We start from the raw sequence: 17,694 nt of genomic DNA, 5'->3' as shown, positions 1-17,694 counted from the left end.
AATATAAAAACTGGACCATAAATTGATCCAGCCTTTGCGGACCAGAAGATCCGCCCCTCAATCTTCATCATTTGCTCAATTAGCACACTGTTTGTGTGTGCGCGCGCACACACTTAGTAGGAACAATTAATTATTTTTATCAACGCATATATTTCAAAGAAATAACCCGAATAACAATTTTAGTGTAATGCTGAAAACGAGAGGAAACTTTGCTGATTGGCAGAAATGATTAAACACAAACCATTCACATTAATATTACCACTAGGGAACCTTACAGAAGGAACCATGATGAGTACAACTTAAGTGGAGTAAAGCATTCATGAACATAAATTATGATAATGGTCGCGGTAGTTTTAGGTATTCTATAGAACAAAAGGTGGCACGCCCAATATACATCTAATTAATACATGGTTAAGGTAAAAAACCTCCTCCAGGCATATTAGTTGGCCCTGCTTGAGGTAGCCTTCCCTGTGTCATGATTTGGGACCTGCCATGTCCTTGAATAAATGTTTGGCTGATTCCAGCCCCTACAATTTGTTGTTGCTGCTGCTGCTGCTGTTGAGCCGGCTGCTGCGCCTGAAGATGCTGATGCTGATGCTGATGCTGCTGTGCTTGCTGTTGAAGTTGTTGCTGCTGCATATGTTGCTGTTGGAGATGTAAGTGGGACTGTGATTGTGGTTGCAGCTGTTGAAGCTGCTGCTGCTGCTGACTTGGGACTTGAGGTTTGAAGACTACCATATCCTACAAGAATATAAAGAAAAGATTAGTTGATCAGAAGCTAAACGGAGTAGCAAAATAAACTATTCTATACATACCCCAGGAAAAAGCATGCCAATTAATCGGCCAGCTTTGTCAGAGACAGAGAGAAGCAATGTCTGTGAAGGTAACTGGATGACTGCACACTGATGTCAACATGAAAAGGATATTAGCTTCTAGCTGAGTGTGTTTCTTTAGTATGTTATCCACAAAGGATATAAAATCAATGGTAAAGAAAGTGCAACTTAGGACTAATAGTTGGAATCACAATATCCGCTTGAGTAAATATGACAGGATGTGAAAAGGTTGCAAATGAAATAAGGGTGCAGTTTCACCAAGTTGTTTGCTCCTACAATTTGAGGTTGGTCAAGTGAAATGAGGATGCACATTACTAAGTATAGTAGAATGAATAGATGGCAATAGCTCAAAAAATTGACAAATAGGAGGGAGAAGCATATGGGCAAAAAAAAAAAACGAGGAATGGAAATGGATATGTATGGGTGATTATGATTCATTTACAATTTTCTAAATTTGCCCCCTCCCCTCCTATTTTTCCATCCAAGCAAACCAAGCCTTATCTGGAGCAGAAAAGAGAATCAACATCTGAACTGGGTATACCACTTGGCCAGCCTAGAAGGAATAAGTTCAGAAACATTGAGAAAGTCTAGTACTGCAGCTGCTTCAATTTTATGTTAACCAACAATCAAAAAGGCAGAAGAAAGTGGACCATCAACTGCGAAAAACTAAATATCAACGAAAGAAGGATTTTGACTGAAGCTTTATAATCAATGTGCATCTCCCAAGTTCTAGCTTTTATTGTACTTAAGCTGAAAGAAATACAGCTAAATCAGCCAATGTTTGAGCAATACACCTTTGGACAGAAAAGAAACCCAAAGAAATGGGAAGAACATCTCCTTGCAAACAGATATATTGATTCTTTCAAACTGAGGATAAAAACTCCATAGCCAAAAAGGTTTGGCATAGCCATTGATCATACCCTTAGTCATCAGTTGCAAGTCAGATTTGGTTAAATACTTCATTGAAGAAAGCAAAAACAGACATTTGAAAAGGAAAATATCAAGCGTTGCATTCCATGACTTACAAGCTTCTTTTCTTGCAATTGTCCAAGAAATCCATGCTGGTTTAGTGTTCGAAATACCAAAAAGTCTGCCTTCCCCACATATTGCCTGCATTTAAAGTGAACAAAGAATTAGGTAAGAATGATATTTGTAGAAAGAATTGGAACGGGAAATGGTTTATCTTAATTAATTTTAAAAACTGAGGAAATACTTGTTATTCATATGGTCTTGTGCTATGAGGCGTACAATTTGCATGGCTGGTGGCCAATCTGCTGCTAGACTGTAATTGATAGATTGTGTTAAGACTGAATTTCACAATATATGACAATAAGATTGACACTCATCGAATATCAGAAACCAAAGTAGCATTTATATTCCATCTTTTTGTTGAAAAAGCATTACTGTAAGAATGAAGCAGAATGTTAGAAGAATGAAAACTACTCCTGCACTTGAATCATCCTCGTTGTGATCAGGAATCAAGAGCACAAGCCCCGTACCTAAGCAACTGTATGATAAACACTAACTAGTAAATGTTGGTATGGTGCACCGCATTTCGTTATATACCATTAAGAGATAAAAACAACTTTATAACTTAGTGTGTTCCACATATAAACAACAATAGATACACGTGGAGGGTTGTTCTTACACACTATAAATTTAATATTCAGGTATTGTCCACTGCCTGACATCCCATTCTATCACCTCACAATTTGATCCAATGGTGGAAATTAGCTCAAAAGTGAGACACTTCCCGAGAGGTCACCCATCCCAAAATTGGACCATGCTTAGCATGCTTGACTTTTCAAAGTTATTATAAAAAAATGTCACAGTACATACTACATAATACATTTTAAGGTGGTCACGCTGGCCCAATCCCAGCTTGTGTGATTTTATTTCCACCATCAATGTCCTAGATGACTGTCAAGAGCAACAACTTGTCTACGCTTTATGCCAAAGTGAACACTTCCTGCCTTTGTCAAACTGGGTTGCTATATGTCCATCAGTTTCTGTAAGGTTTGTCCTCAAACTGCATACTAAAGGGATCCTACTATAATAGCAAATTGTAATACACCATATAGGTAGTAACATAGAGATATTATACAATTGACCAATATCTTATACAATTGACCACATAATTTTGTACAATGGTGAAATTAGCTCCAACGTGAGGAACCTCAAGAGAGATCGCCTATCACAAATTGGCACCGCACTGAGCATACTTGACTTCAATGCTCTTATGAAGAATCGAAACAATCACACTAAAAGGGCCCTCATTGTCAAACCTCGAGTATACATATTAAATGTATTTTAAGGAATGCCACACCCATGGTCGAATCAAAACTCCCAGTGCTCCTCACTTCAAGAATCAAAATCAAATTGTATCACAAATCATAAACGGAATCAGATTGAAACTCTTAGTTTGGCAACTGAATCATAGATCAATATCTCTAAGTTGAGCAATAACTCCAAATTATAGGTCAATGAGCTAGGTCATGAACATAGAAACTTAGACTAACATTGCAAATTGACAACTTAGCTTTTGCCGGTAAAGGAACTTTTATGCCAGTAATCAAGAGAAATCAAAAACTTAAGTGATGGATCCTAAATTGACAGATAAGATTAAAATGATGAAGTTAATCATGAGTAATAGATCATTCATCATCAGTTCTCAATTGTGGCAAGAGATACAAATTTGGATTGCTTCGTTAAATGAGATAACTAGTACAAGAATATATAGTGTCATGATAAAACCTTAAATTTATAACAAAAGCATACTCCCACAGAGAAGAAGCTTAGTTGTGGTACAGGAGGTTAGCACATATCAACATAAAACACATCGAGAAGATGGCCAAGAAAGAGTTGGTGAAGGGTTTGACAATGATCCGGTAGGACAAGGATCACTTGTGCGACACGTCAAAAAAGAAGCAAACAAAGGTCATTCACAATGGCAAATCTTTAATTAATACATCTTTAGCTCTTGAATTAATCCATATGAACTTGTTTCATAGGAGTAAAGTTGGATCATACAATGGAAGTATATTTTGTTCTGGTATTGTGGATTATTACACTAGGTATACTTGGGTATATTTTCTAAAATGTAAGGATGATACCGTAGAGACTTTATTGGTTTTTGTAAACAAGTCAAAAATTAAAAAGGACTCAAAATCAACCGGATTCGAAGTGATTACGGTGGTGAGTTTAAAAGCCTTAAATTTTCTGAATTTGCAAAGAATAACGGTATAACTATGAGTTTTCTCTGAAAACACCCCAACAAAATGCGGTGGTGGAGAGGAAAATCTGAGCCCTATATGAGGCAACTAGGCCAATGTTGAGTGGCTACTCATTGCCTAGTAACTTTAGGGCTGAAGCAACAAACACCGCATATTATATCCAAAATGGGTTTTAGGTTTCCAACCAAGGTCTTTTATCTTCTAATTTATTCGTAAATACCAATTTAGTATCAATGATTTGAAGTATCCTTGAGTCTAGAAATAAAATTCCACAATTAACTCCTTTCAAATTGAGCCAACTCAAATTGCATGGCTAGAATCCAATGTGAGTTAAGTAATGCATCATTGCTAGTCTTTGGCTCAACTGGGAATATCGAGGCACTTTTATTCCCCACATGTCGAATGTTTGATCTAGTCCTTACTCCTCTGGAAATATCTCCCGCAATTTAATCAAGGGAGTGACTGATACTAGTCTAATTTGATCTTGATAATTGACATGTGTTATCCACACGCTTAATTGGTGATCCTCTTTCTCATATCATCGTCCGAGTCATCCATAGCTCCCCTTGAGCTTTGCCCTCTGTGTCCCAATCAATACCTCGTCATTTATGATGCTTCTGTTAGTATTAATGCCAATAATACCAAGGCAAAGAGGAAATGCAAGTCTGAAGGAGACCGAGGGACATGATGACAATGGAGGGAAAATGAGAAGATGGAATGACCATATATGCACTTAGCACTCAGTCATCATATTGGTTGGCATTGGTTCCAGCCATGGAGCCACAATGATAGTAGCAAACATAGCCTTTGACAACTGCATCTTCTGTTAGTATTAATGCCAATAATACTAAAGAAAAGAGGAAATGTAAGTCTGGTGATGACATGAAGGAGTCCGAGGGGCATGATGACAATGGAGGGAAAATGAGAAGATGGAATGACCATGTATGCACTTTGCACTCAGTCATCATATTGGTTGTCATTGGTTCCAGCCATGGAGCCACAATGATAGTAGAAAACATAGCCTTTGACAACTGCATCTTCTGTTAGTATTAATGCCAATAATACTAAGGAAAAGAGGAAATGTAAGTCTGGTGATGACATGAAGGAGTCCGAGGGACATGATGACAATGGAGGGAAAATGAGAAGATGGAATGACCATGTATGCACTTTGCACTCAGTCATCAGATTGGTTGTCATTGGTTCCAGCCATGGAGCCACAATGATAGTAGCAAACATAGCCTTTGACAACTGCATCTTCTGTTAGTATTAATGCCAATAATACTAAGGAAAAGAGGAAATGTAAGTCTGGTGATGACATGAAGGAGTCCGAGGGACATGATGACAATGGAGGGAAAATGAGAAGATGGAATGACCATGTATGCACTTTGCACTCAGTCATCATATTGGTTGTCATTGGTTCCAGCCATGGAGCCACAATGATAGTAGCAAACATAGCCTTTGACAACTGCATCTTCAACCAGGATGTACCCAAGGAGCATGTGAGGATGCATGTGGTCACGCTTTCAAACCCTTTTTAATTATCAGCAGAGGGGTAATTTTAAAGACAAAACAAAAGTTGAGGACTATAAAAGTGAATTTAGGGGAAAGATTGAAGTAGAACTTTAGGGGATAAAATGAAATCTCCCAAACAAATAAGAGGGGATCGAAAGGATGAGACCAATTGGAATGATTGAAAAGGAAGGATGTTCAATGTGTTACTTCAGCAATTATTGTCATATTGGGAATGAAGATAAGAAAACTGTTTTGTGTGAAATACTTGGTTATTGAGTGAGCTTTCTAATGCCGATATAAGGATTCCAGGGAGTTTTGCATAACATTCTCAAATCACATACAAGAGGAATGCTGAGCTTGTTTTCATCTCCCTTTATGTTGGCATTTAAAGGAAACTCAATATAAGATAAAGGATATCTAGTGCTGTTGAAAACAATAGATTAACTTGTAGGAATACGTGTGACTAGATCAAGCATATGGTGCATAAAAGAACTGTAACAACCAAATGGAAAATCAAACAAAGCCAAACAAACTTACGAGTCTGATGCTGTTTGACTTCTATAACCCTGCCATAAAGAAATTACACAATGATCAAGGCAAGTAAAATTTATATATTCATGTAAAGAAAAGGATTTAGAGATAAAATAAGGTTTTCTTCATGATAATTCCCATGCAAGAAAAATTCATCCCAGCATTAATTTCAAGCATGCCCAGCAACGCCAAGATTTACGACTGTCAAATGACCGAAATATGTCATTGACGGGCACAAGAAAATTAACTTGTGCCACAAAGGGTCAACCGTACCATTGGGATATCACGATGTTGTCATGTAGTATAATGGTTGTTTCAGCAGGTATGAGAGGTGATTGAGCGGGCCATGCTGAAGAGAATCTTGTTGTCAATAATAGGAGAAGAAAAAGAAAGGGAAGTAAAATTTGATTAACAAGGGTAAGAAGCAAGCATACTGGCAAGGTCAAGGAATTTGAAGTCAGCTGAGGAAGAGAAGGTTGTTGGCACATTAGCTTGAGGAGGAACCGTTCAAGTGAGGAAAATGAAGAAATTAGGTGATAAATCACATGAAGTTTAACTTTTGATCTAGAGACAAGCTACCGAGGTGGCCTCAAGCCTTGTCTACAACTGCTTTCGCATTGTCAAGATAAGGGTGTCAAGATAAGGACAAGAAAAGGAGATGGGTCGTGGAAAGGGGTTTAATTATATAACTTTATAAAAAAAAAAAGGACAGCCCGGTGCACGAAGCTCCCGCTATGCGGGGTCCCGGGGAAGGATCCATTGTACGTAGCCTTATCCTGCTTTTTGCAAGAGGTTGTTCCAGGATTTGAACCCATGACCTTTGGTCACAAAGCAACAACTTTACCGTTGCGCCAAGGCTCCCCTTCTAATTATATAACTTTATAAGTTTTATAAATTATAATCATAAAGTTATATCATTGTAAAATTATAACTTTACAAAGTTGACAATTATATTAACCATGGCTTGAAATCTCGTATCGTATTAGACGAAACAATCAAAATATATTGTTTCCATAAATCACTGAAACTCGATACCACTCAGCACTAAAGTTCAAAATCTCACATTGTATTGTAGTTTTAGTCTTTGACCAAAAAGATATTATTCTAGTATCATACCGACACTCCAATGACTGGTGTCAATGATAGATTAGAGGTTGAAGGAGATAAAGCAAAGGAAAAAAAACATTGTCTATGTTGAATGGTATCATGTTTCGGTAATTTACCGGAATAATATATTTTGACCGTTTCGCCCGATATGGTACAATATTTAAAACCATGCTCGGCATGTCGGATCACATTGGGTCTATTGTAGGCAGCCTTCCATTGCATTTTCCAAGAGGTTATTTCCGCGACTAAAACTTGTAACCTCGAGGTCACATGGCAACAATTTTACCGTTGTGCTAAGCCAAAGCTGGTTCTACAAATTTGAGTTTGTTAAAGACAAAATAAAAATAAATAAGCAGTGAAATAATAATTGTACCTAAAAGAATTATCATCTCATAATGTCAACTTTAACCCAAGCCATGGATAGACTTAATTTATCGAAGAAGAATCTTCTACTAATAAGAGTAAGAAGCCTATAGTTTACATTGCCTATTCTCTTGATATATGCGTTTCCTATATTAAAATAAGTTAAAAAATAGTTTATAAAAATAAATTTTACTATTTTATTAAAAATCTGGAAATTTAATAACTAATTTTGATGAAGCCCAAAATTAAATTATATTAATGTCCTTTTTTCTTTCCACACTAGAAATAATTTAAGACTTATTAATAATTTCTTTGGTTGTTTTACATAAAAAATATGCACTGTCATGATTCTCTTTGGTCCCACATCTTAAGATTAGCAACACCACGAGCGGAGAAGCTTCTATAAATAACTTGGGTCCACGATGTTAGAAAACATACCTTTCTCGGCTTTTTGGCTAAGATTAAGTGTGATATTAAATTAATTTTTTATGTGGGAGAGTCTGTTACAATTGCTTACTGCTAAGGTTCTCGAGCGTCGTCCTTGCGTTGCACTACTGCATGGGCCTAACGCACCCTGACCAAGTCCAATTTATGGGTCTGGGTACTAATTTACGCGTATTCATACATTATATTACACATACAACACGTGTGTGCGATGGCTAGTAAATAACAAAATTTCATGTGCTTCCAATAGGTGTTACTTCTATGGTATAATCTACTTCAAAAGTTTTAAATACTAGTTGTTATGAATAGTGGAAAATACTGGTTAAAACTCATCTTTATACTAATATATTGGCATATAGTAGAGTCAAACCAATACAGTTTGTCGCATAGTATTTTAGAATCCTTGAATCATGATCAACAAGAGAAAATTGCACGATATCATTACAAACATGAATAAGAATCCAAAGCTTACTTCAAGTTTACAAATAAACACAGGTAGCCCTTGTCTCTGTCCAGACAATGATCCCTAAACAAATAAGTTACAGCAGATTAGAATAAGCATTAATTCTGACAGTGAGATACTAATGAATAGGGAAAGTTTATAAGATTGATATAGACTTTAAAAGGATGATATCTATATAACTATGACACTTAAAAAACTTTACTCTTTCCAACATAAGTTTCTAGAATCATACGAGAACAAGATTCAAGGTATGCCATTTTACTCCTTAAAATGTAGCTAGCAATCAACTCATTACTGAAGATGTTCAACTTTTAAGCATATGATAATCTTGGGAAAACAGGAAAAGAACACCACCTCCCAAATTTTAACATATTTGGACTGGGACTGTTGAATATTTGGGGCTTGCTGCGCCAAAGGCATGTTGATTGCAATATTATTAGCTACCTCAAGTGAATGTGATCCAGATTGCTGAGACATTCCAGGTGTTGGGATCATGGTTCCAGGCCCAGAGGAGACGGAGCTGGATACAAGATTGTTTATCATGTTTTGGTTTATTGTTATTCCAACTTGGCTTATTTGTGCACCTGATGTTAATGTTCCTTGTCCAACATTTGATGCTGAAAGACCCATTAGTGTGGGTGGAATGCCAATACTTGAGTTTCCACCTAAATTAGAATTGACTGATGCAAGTGAACCAAGTGGTGAATTTTGAGCAACTTGTGACATAGCCATTGGTGGTCCTGACCCCGGGACTGAAGAAATGGTTGAATGAGCAGATGATGCCATACCGCTAGAGATCATATTCGACATGTGAACTGCAACAGGTGTTCGATGTTGGGAAATCGTATTAAGGATGTTGACATTAGCTGGAGCAGGAACTGCAGCCCGTAATGGCTGTGAGAGAGGATTTAATAATGGTTTGATTTCCTGTGTGGTGTCAATATTTGCATTCATTTCCTGAGAGCTATGAGACGGAGAAGAATTCTGTAGGTTGGAAACTACTTGAGGAACATTAGTAATTGATGATACATGTGAAAAACCTGGACCAGACACCATAGAAGAGACAGTCATTGGCTCCTGAAATGAGAAAACACAAGTCATCTGATTACTTCTAGGAAAAAAACATATTATTACAAAAAAAAAAGTTCTCAAAAAATTAACTAGGCTAAAAATATGAAACTGCTCAAAGTTCATACCACTTTTACAGTTGCAGTTGGGATGCTTCCAACAGTTATTGGTTGACGGGGCATCATAGTTCCATTAACTGGAAAAACAAAGAAACAAAAAAAAATTGTATCGATAAAGAGATTAACACAAAATCCAAAACAACCATAGTACAACGTAAACACAACAAACAAGATCAAATGCAACATACTTCACTGTATGCATTTGCTTGCTTTTTGCAACATAAAACTAACTCAACAAAAGTTCAATTGATATGACAAAGAAGAATGGTGAACAAAGAAAGTAAGTGAGAGGCATTTATTGTTGGATTGAGAGAGGCTAGAGGCGAGGCGAGGCAAGGTAGAGGGGTGAATATTCAACCACTTTCATTCTTGAAAATCTACAAAGAAGACTAGTGCAGTGGAAAAAACAAACAATAAAAGAAAGCAATTAAGATACATCGAGACAAATTTTTAAACTAGTTTGAAACCCTAGTTCCAACTCCATAGCCTATGATCCTTCAATGGATCACTCCTCGCAAAGTGAGTATCTTTTCCCCTTCTCGGTTAACTACAGGAGATAGAGAAATCTCTTGAATTCTTCTTACAATGTTTGGAATTTAAGTACAAGAAGAAGAGTAAGAAACATAAAGAATAAGAGCAAGGGAGGGAAACACAATAGACTGAAGATTGAAAATACATATACTTTCAATAGTCTTCCCATGCCTCCATAAACCTATATTTATAGCCACAAGATTTTGCTCTATTGTATCTGTTAGAATAAGTAAAAGGGTATTTTAGTCTTTTGGTGTATACTTTCTTTTCTATATAAAGGCCTAACTCGTGGGGTTCCGTTAACACGAGATTTTAGGTTTTGCTTTGAACATGGTATCAGAGCCAAAACCCTAATTTCTTTTTCTCTTCCCCGCGCCGAATCCCTTTTTCTTTTTTTTTCTGCCGCGCGACGGGCCTCTTCCTCCAGCAGCGAGCGCCGCGCGAGTTCTCTCCAGCAGCGAGCGGCGCCTCCTTCCGCGCGAGTTCTCACCGGCGCCAACTAGCATCGATCTCCTTCCTCGCGTCGCCTCCTTCCTCGCGTCGCCTTCTTCCTCGATCGTGCGGCTAGGGCTCGCGACAACTCCCACCGCCGGCTTTCTTCTTCTTCCTCACCACTGGCCAGCAGCTTTCTTCGCTGCCTCGATCGGTGTCGGCGCACGCTTTCTCAGAGCTTCGAGCCTCTCTTCCCAAGCCTGCCCACGTCGGTGGAGTTAGCCGCATTGAGGAGGACGAGGAGAACATCGACCTGGCCCTCAGGCGCGCCTGCACTGCTGACCACGCCCTCTTCTCAGGTGACTGTTCTGGTTCCTCGGCTCAAGTGCCTGCAGCCTCCTGCTGCCCAAGTGTCGGCACACCGGCTGGAATCCAACTCCAGCTGATTTCCTCTGCGTCAGCAAACCTAACAGCACTCTTTATATCCGCATAGCCGCTCCAAATTAGCTACTAATATCAGTTCCTGTTCCTCCTCACTTCGTATATTCCAACAACCGGGTTCACAGTTCTATTCATGGCTACATCTAGTGTCCCAAAACCAGATACCTCAATCTTTACCAACCATATCACTGCACCTCTCTCTTCCGAGCAGTTGGATGGTAAAAATTATATCTCTTGGGCATCTCACATTGAGCTTTGGCTTGTTGGACAGGGTTATGAGACACATCTCACTCAAACTGAAGAAGATGTTCAAGACGTCGATCGTCCTCTATGGAAGAAGGTCGACGCTCAGTTATGTTGTATTATCCGAGCTACCATCCATCCATCTCTTAAGAATGTCTTCCGTACTCACAAAACCTGCAAAGCTATTTGGACACAAGCTCAACAACTCTTTACAAACACCTCTCGGCGACTCTATCAAGTCTGTGAAGATCTCATGACCATCCTCAACGCCAATCAGATTAAGGATTCAATGTCAACTTATCTGGGTTCAGTTTCTAGCCTCCTTTGTGACTTCAATGAACTGCTCCCACCTGCGGCCGATCCTATTGAAGAGCTTGAAAATCGGAAGAAATTTTTTATGTCTTTGGCTTTATATGGTCTGCCGACGGATTATTCTCATGTCCGTGACCAGATCCTGGGCAGCCCCACAGAAGCTACCATGGAAAATACCTGGGCGACTCTTCTCCGTGTCCCGGCCAAAGTCTTGACGATGCCTTCCTCTGTTCCTGTAAAATACCGAAAATAGGCGAATATTAATAAGGGAATTTTCCGGAATTTTTGGAAATTTTTCGGGAATTTTTCGGAGCTCGTACGGACGAGTTAACGGGGATAAAAACGGGGCCCGGAAAAGCCTGTTTGGGTTACCCTATTTTAATGAGGAAATGTTTGATTTTCTTTAAATATTTCTTTTTAATTTTATTTGCTTTTCTTCTTTTTCTTTTACTTCCTCCCCGTGCCCCAAATCTTCTTCTCCCCTCGCGCACAAACCGCCGGTCGAATTCCCATCTCCCTCGCGCGCACGCCCATGCTTCTTCTTCTCTCTTCCTCTCTTCTCCCGAGCGCCGACGACCGGCCATTCCCTCTGCCCTAGCTTGCACTCGACTCTTCTCTTCGTCTTCTTCATCGGGTCGGCCACCACAACCGACGCCGCGGTGCCCTAGATCTGCAGCGCGCCGACCACCGACTTGTTCGTTGCTTGAGCAGCCAACTATCACCGGAGATTCTCCTCACTGTGCCCTAGTTCTTCCTCTGCGTGCCATTGCCGATCGCCTCCTCTTGGCCTTGACCACGCCAGCGCCGAGACTCTTCATCACCGGCACAGCCACAGCAGGCTCCACCTTTACGAGCCCTAGCACTGACCTTCACCACGGCTTGATATTGACCCAGGGTGGCTGTGATTTTTGCTGGCAGCCAGATCAAGCATAGCCTACAATCCTAATTCAGTGGGCTCGTCGATTTGCCGTGAGCCATCGCCGGAAAGGGTTAGGTATTGTTAGATCAGGTACAACTTTAAATTGATCGGAGTTCTGGGTGATTGATCTATACTTAGCTGGCTGTTAATTTTAGTTTGATTTGGAATATAGTAACTATATTTGGAGAATTTTAGTTTGATGACAGCAGCTCCATTTGGTTTCGGCTACCCTTTCCGACAGCAATTAATGAAGGGCTACGTGTAGAGATTGAGGTGAGTTTTATTCAGCTTTCGGGTTGATGTAGAGTGATGATATTCAGTAGTTAATTGTTCTGATTTGATTGAGGAGTTAGATGTTCCAAATTAAGATTTATAATTGGATTTGGATTTAGGTTAGCTTCTCGGAGATTGGATTTAGCTAATTAATTTATATGTAATTAGCTAAATCGGTATACCATGTAATACAGGACTTTGACGCGAGACGAGCATCTCGACGTTGGATTTGATTGGATTGGACCTGCTATTTGGAGGCGGGTACCTCTTGACTTATCTTTTATGATATTGTCATTGGATATGCATAGTATTTTATAACTACATGCAATGAACATGTTTGCCGTTGGTATGTCACTGTTTGATATCCTTAGCATGTTAGGTTTGTCACCTGTGATGTATCCGTGCTTATATCTCGTGATTTGTTGTCATGATTATCTTGTTATCATGAGTATCTTTGTTTCTAGAGTGACATACCATGCTTACTGAGGTTAGGACTAGGATTTGGATTGTTGTTTCTGGCCTATATATCTAGATTATCTGATACTTAGGTTTTTGTGCCATATCAGATTTGTGTACCTCTATTTGTATATCATATATGATTCGGGTGTTTAGACCCTGATTCTTTGATCTGTGTATATTGTTGGTACATATGCTATGGAAGAGGGATATGATTTGGGTCTAGGTTGTTATACCTTAGAGGATTTGTATACCCTAGATCCGTGGATTTGGCTTACTGATACTGTGGTACCTATATTATGTATATATGGATATGGTTATGTTGATCAGTTTTTGCTATGCATAGTGACATGCATCATGATTGCATGCTGTGCGATTGTCGGCTCCACTATGGTTGAACCCATCGCCAGTTACATGTACTGCACACACCCCCACTTATGGTTTAGTGGTATATCGGCAGTGTGTGGCGGTTCATTGTTAGCCCGTTGGTCCGAGGACTCGCCGTGGTAGCCGTGATCGCCTTGCCTGTTTAGCTCACCGGCATTTAGTGTAAGATGTAGTAGCCGTGGACTCTGTTTGGCTCCGTTGGTCGGTGACTCAGTGGTAGCCAGAGATTTCCTCCCGTCATCGTGTCGGAGAGAGATGAGGCGTTGAGTTCCCCATTTATGATTTGGGGTCACAGGACTGAGTATCGACAAAGATCCGTCACCATCGTGAGTAGTGAGTCTGCGGTTACACTCGGTCTACCCACCGGTCTATTCGTAGCGTCGGGGGTGACCAGATCGCATCATTAGCATCATATGTATTGATGCATTTATATTCTTATGATTTTGTTTCTCTGCGTTTGGTTGTTGCATTTTGGTGGATGCATATGACCTGCATACAGGATTATTGACACTTTCGGTTTGTGACCCTTTGTCCGGATAGAGTTCTGGTGAGTCTGACTTCCTCGCTACCTTTCGCCAGATATTCCTATATATGATTAGAAGTTGTATTCCATGTTTGTTCTTGTTAGATATATCTTACTACTCACGTCCATGGTATTCACCGAGTTGTTGAACTCACCCCGTTGATACTATTTTTTTCGTGCAGTTGGTTTTGGTGTCGCTGGAGTATCCCGTCTGCGGTCCCCACGCCACATCGAAGACTTATCGGTTTCACGTATGTTTTGTTTGTTTTATGTATCGGTTTGTTTAGCTCTGTACTCGATTTTATTTTGGGTTGATGTTGTTATGTGGTGTTTTGTATTTGTTATTGGTTGTGTAAGTCTAGTCGGCTAGCAGTTATGTGTTTTGGTTTTGGTAGTGGTTGTGTCAGCCAGAGGCTGAGAATTATATTAACTGCGTGGTGTTTGTTTTCTTTATTGTTATTATTCCAGCCGCATGTGGGTGAGGTATATAGTGCTTGTAGAAAAGTTTGATTGTCAACAGGGAGATCGAAATGCCTTCTTCAGTGCCCGTCGACTCGTCGACTTTGGTCTCTCGACAAAGGACCTCCACCTCAAGGGCAAAGGACGCCCTTGGTGTGATCATTGCCACCGACCGAGACACACGATTGATAAATGCTGGAGTCTACATGGTCGTCCTCCTCGTGCTGCTCAGATTGTTCAGAGTTCTGTTGCTCCTTCAGCTTCCACTTCACAGTTAACACCTGATTCGACTTCAACACCTTCCTATACTGACTTTCTGAAATGGTTTGAGGATCGACAGGCTTCGGGTTCCACTGCTACCATTGCAGACGCTGGTACTTCCTTTGCTGGCATATCTCGTTCTTCGGGTCCTTGGGTTCTTGATTCTGGGGCCACCGATCATATCACTGGTAATAAATCCCTTTTTTCCTCTCTCACTACTTCTGGTAGTTTATCAATGGTCACCATGGCCAATGGTTCCCAAACTCAATCTCAGGGTATTGGTATTATTCATCCTTCTTCATCTCTTTCAATTCATAATGTTCTTTATGTTCTCGGCGCTCCTTTTAATTTATTGTTGATAAGTCAACTTACTCGATCTCTTGATTGTGTCATTTCTTTTACTAACAAGTCTGTTTCCTTACAGGACCGGAGTACGAGGAGGATGATTGGCTTCGGATGTGAATCTCATGGCCTATATCGGCTTTAACAACCCTCTTTTGTTGATTTGACGGTGGCATGTCCACTACTTATTCATGCTTAGTTGGGACATCCAAGTAAGTTGAAACAGTTACATCATAGTCTTTCTCACTTAGAGTCTTTATCTTGTGAGTCGTGGCAATTAGGTAAGCATGTTCGTAGTTCTTTTTCTCCTCGCATTGAGAGTTGGGCTATGTCTCCTTTTGCTTTGGTTCATTCTGATGTTTGGGGTCCAAGTCGTGTTTCTTCTACAATGGGGTCAAGATATTTTGTTACTTTTATAGACGATTTTTCCCGTTGTACATGGTTATATCTGATGAAGGATCGTTCAAAATTGTTTTCTATTTTTGAATCCTTTTTCCTTGAAATAAAAACTCAATTTGGTACTTTCATTCGAACTTTGCAAAGTGATAATGCACACGAGTATTTATCTACTCAATTTCGTACCTACTTGACATCTCATGGTGTATTGCATCGCACGTCTTGCCCTCATACCCCTCAACAGAATGGGGTTGCAGAGCGCAAGAATCGTCATCTCCTTGAAACCACTCGGACTCTTCTTCTCCATTCTCATGTCCCTCATCAATTTTGGGGTGATGCCGTACTTACTGCGTGTTATCTCATCAATCGCATGCCTTCATCCACTCTCCAGGGTAAAATACCTCATTAGGTACTTTATCCACATCAGTCCCTTCATCCTCTGTCACCTCGGGTCTTTGGTTCTATTTGTTTTGCTCATGCTCTTGATCCCGGCATTGACAAACTATCTCTCTATTCTGAATCCTTACTGTTAGCCTCAGTAAAGGGTACAAGTGTTATTCCCCTACTCTTCGTCGGTACTTCATCTCTGATGTCACATTCTTTGAGTCGTTGCTTTTTTTCTTACTATTCCTTCTCACCATAGACATTCTCTTCTATCCTCACATCATCCTTCTCCACCTCCTCCTCCTTTGCGGGTTTATCAACGTCCCCTTCCTTTTCAACCTTGACCAAAACTGCTGCTTCATCAGTTGCACATCAGGTAGCCTCGGCGATCTCGCAACTGATGTTCCTATCAGACTCGAAAGAGTATGCGTTCCATTCGTAATCCTTCTCCTCACTATGTTTCTTTGAGCTATCATCGTCTTTCTCCATCCTATTATCATTGTCTATCTTCCTTGTCGTCTGTTTCTCTTCCAAAGACTGCAGATGATGCCTTTGCCCATCCAGGATGAAAACAGGCTACGCTTGATGAAATGAGTGTCATACAGAGCAATGGGACTTGGGATCTCGTTCCTCTACCTCCTGGGACGTCAGTGGTTGGTTGTCGATGGGTGTTTACGGTGAAAGTTGGTGTAGACGGCACGGTTGATCGGCTTGAGGCTCGTCTTGTCGCTAAAGGCTATACTCAGGTATTTGGATTGGATTATGGAGACACTTTTTCTCCTGTTGTCAAGATGTCTTCTGTGAGTCTTTTCCTATCTATTGTTGCAATTCACCATTGGCCCCTTCATCAATTGGACATCAAAAATGCATTCTTACATGGTAACCTGCTCAAGGAAGTCTACATGGAGCAACCTCCGTATTTTGTTGCTCAGGTGGAGTCTTCTGGTCTTGTATGTCGCTTGCGGAAATCTTTATATGGTCTCAAGTAGTCACCCAGAGCATGGTTCAGTAGATTTAGTACCGTAGTTCAACAGTTTGGCATGACTCGAAGCGAGGCTGATCATTCTGTCTTTTATCGCCCCTCATCTACTGGTTGCATCTATGTAGTGGTTTATGTTGATGATATTATCATCACAGGTAATGATCATCTTGGGATTTCACAAGTCAAACAACATCTTTTCAAATATTTCCAGACAAAGGATCTCGGCAAACTCAAATATTTTCTAGGGATAGAAGTGACACAGCCTAAAGATGGGATCATTATATCCCAAAGGAAGTATGCAATGAATATTCTGGAAGAAACAGGAATGTTAAACTCAAAGACAGTCGACAATCCCATGGATCCTAATGTCAAGCTCCTGCCAAATCAGGGGGAGCCTCTTTCAGATCCTGAACGATACAGGCGATTGGTAGGGAAACTAAGCTACCTTACTGTCACTCGTCCGGATATCTCATTTGCAGTAAGTGTAGTAAGTCAGTTTCTTAGCTCTCCGTGCAAAGAACATTGGGATGCCGTAACTCGCATTATTCGATATATCAGGGGTGCACCAGGAAAGGGTCTTTTATATGAAGACAAAGGACATACTCAAGTCGTAGGGTATTCTGATACAGATTGGGCAGGATCTCCCTCTGATAGAAGGTCCACTTCTGGATTTTGTATAT

The 17,694-nt window shown here is 40.1% G+C and overlaps 1 protein-coding gene and 1 pseudogene across 2 annotated transcripts in view; one reads left to right on the top strand and one right to left on the bottom strand.

The window, feature by feature from the left end:
* Positions 1–229: 229 nt before the first annotated feature.
* The window catches only part of LOC122041077 (mediator of RNA polymerase II transcription subunit 25-like), a 90,299-nt gene continuing 72,834 nt past the window's right edge, over positions 230–17,694 (bottom strand). For both annotated transcript variants that reach the window (XM_042600644.1, XM_042600645.1), the window contains 8 exons: positions 9,683–9,750; positions 8,841–9,563; positions 8,496–8,549; positions 6,116–6,144; positions 2,047–2,115; positions 1,859–1,943; positions 816–902; positions 230–741 (listed from right to left, as the gene is read on the bottom strand). In XM_042600644.1, coding sequence (XP_042456578.1) covers positions 412–741; positions 816–902; positions 1,859–1,943; positions 2,047–2,115; positions 6,116–6,144; positions 8,496–8,549; positions 8,841–9,563; positions 9,683–9,750 — 1,445 coding nt within the window. In that variant the 3' untranslated portion in view covers positions 230–411. The remainder of the gene's footprint in view (positions 742–815; positions 903–1,858; positions 1,944–2,046; positions 2,116–6,115; positions 6,145–8,495; positions 8,550–8,840; positions 9,564–9,682; positions 9,751–17,694) is intronic.
* Positions 8,014–8,157, top strand: LOC122044504 (annotated as a pseudogene).

This window comes from Zingiber officinale, chromosome 2A, assembly GCF_018446385.1.
Source record: "Zingiber officinale cultivar Zhangliang chromosome 2A, Zo_v1.1, whole genome shotgun sequence".
NCBI lineage: Eukaryota > Viridiplantae > Streptophyta > Magnoliopsida > Zingiberales > Zingiberaceae > Zingiber > Zingiber officinale.
The sequence above is the reverse complement of the archived record's forward strand: the minus strand, read 5'-3'. Positions and strand labels throughout refer to the sequence as shown.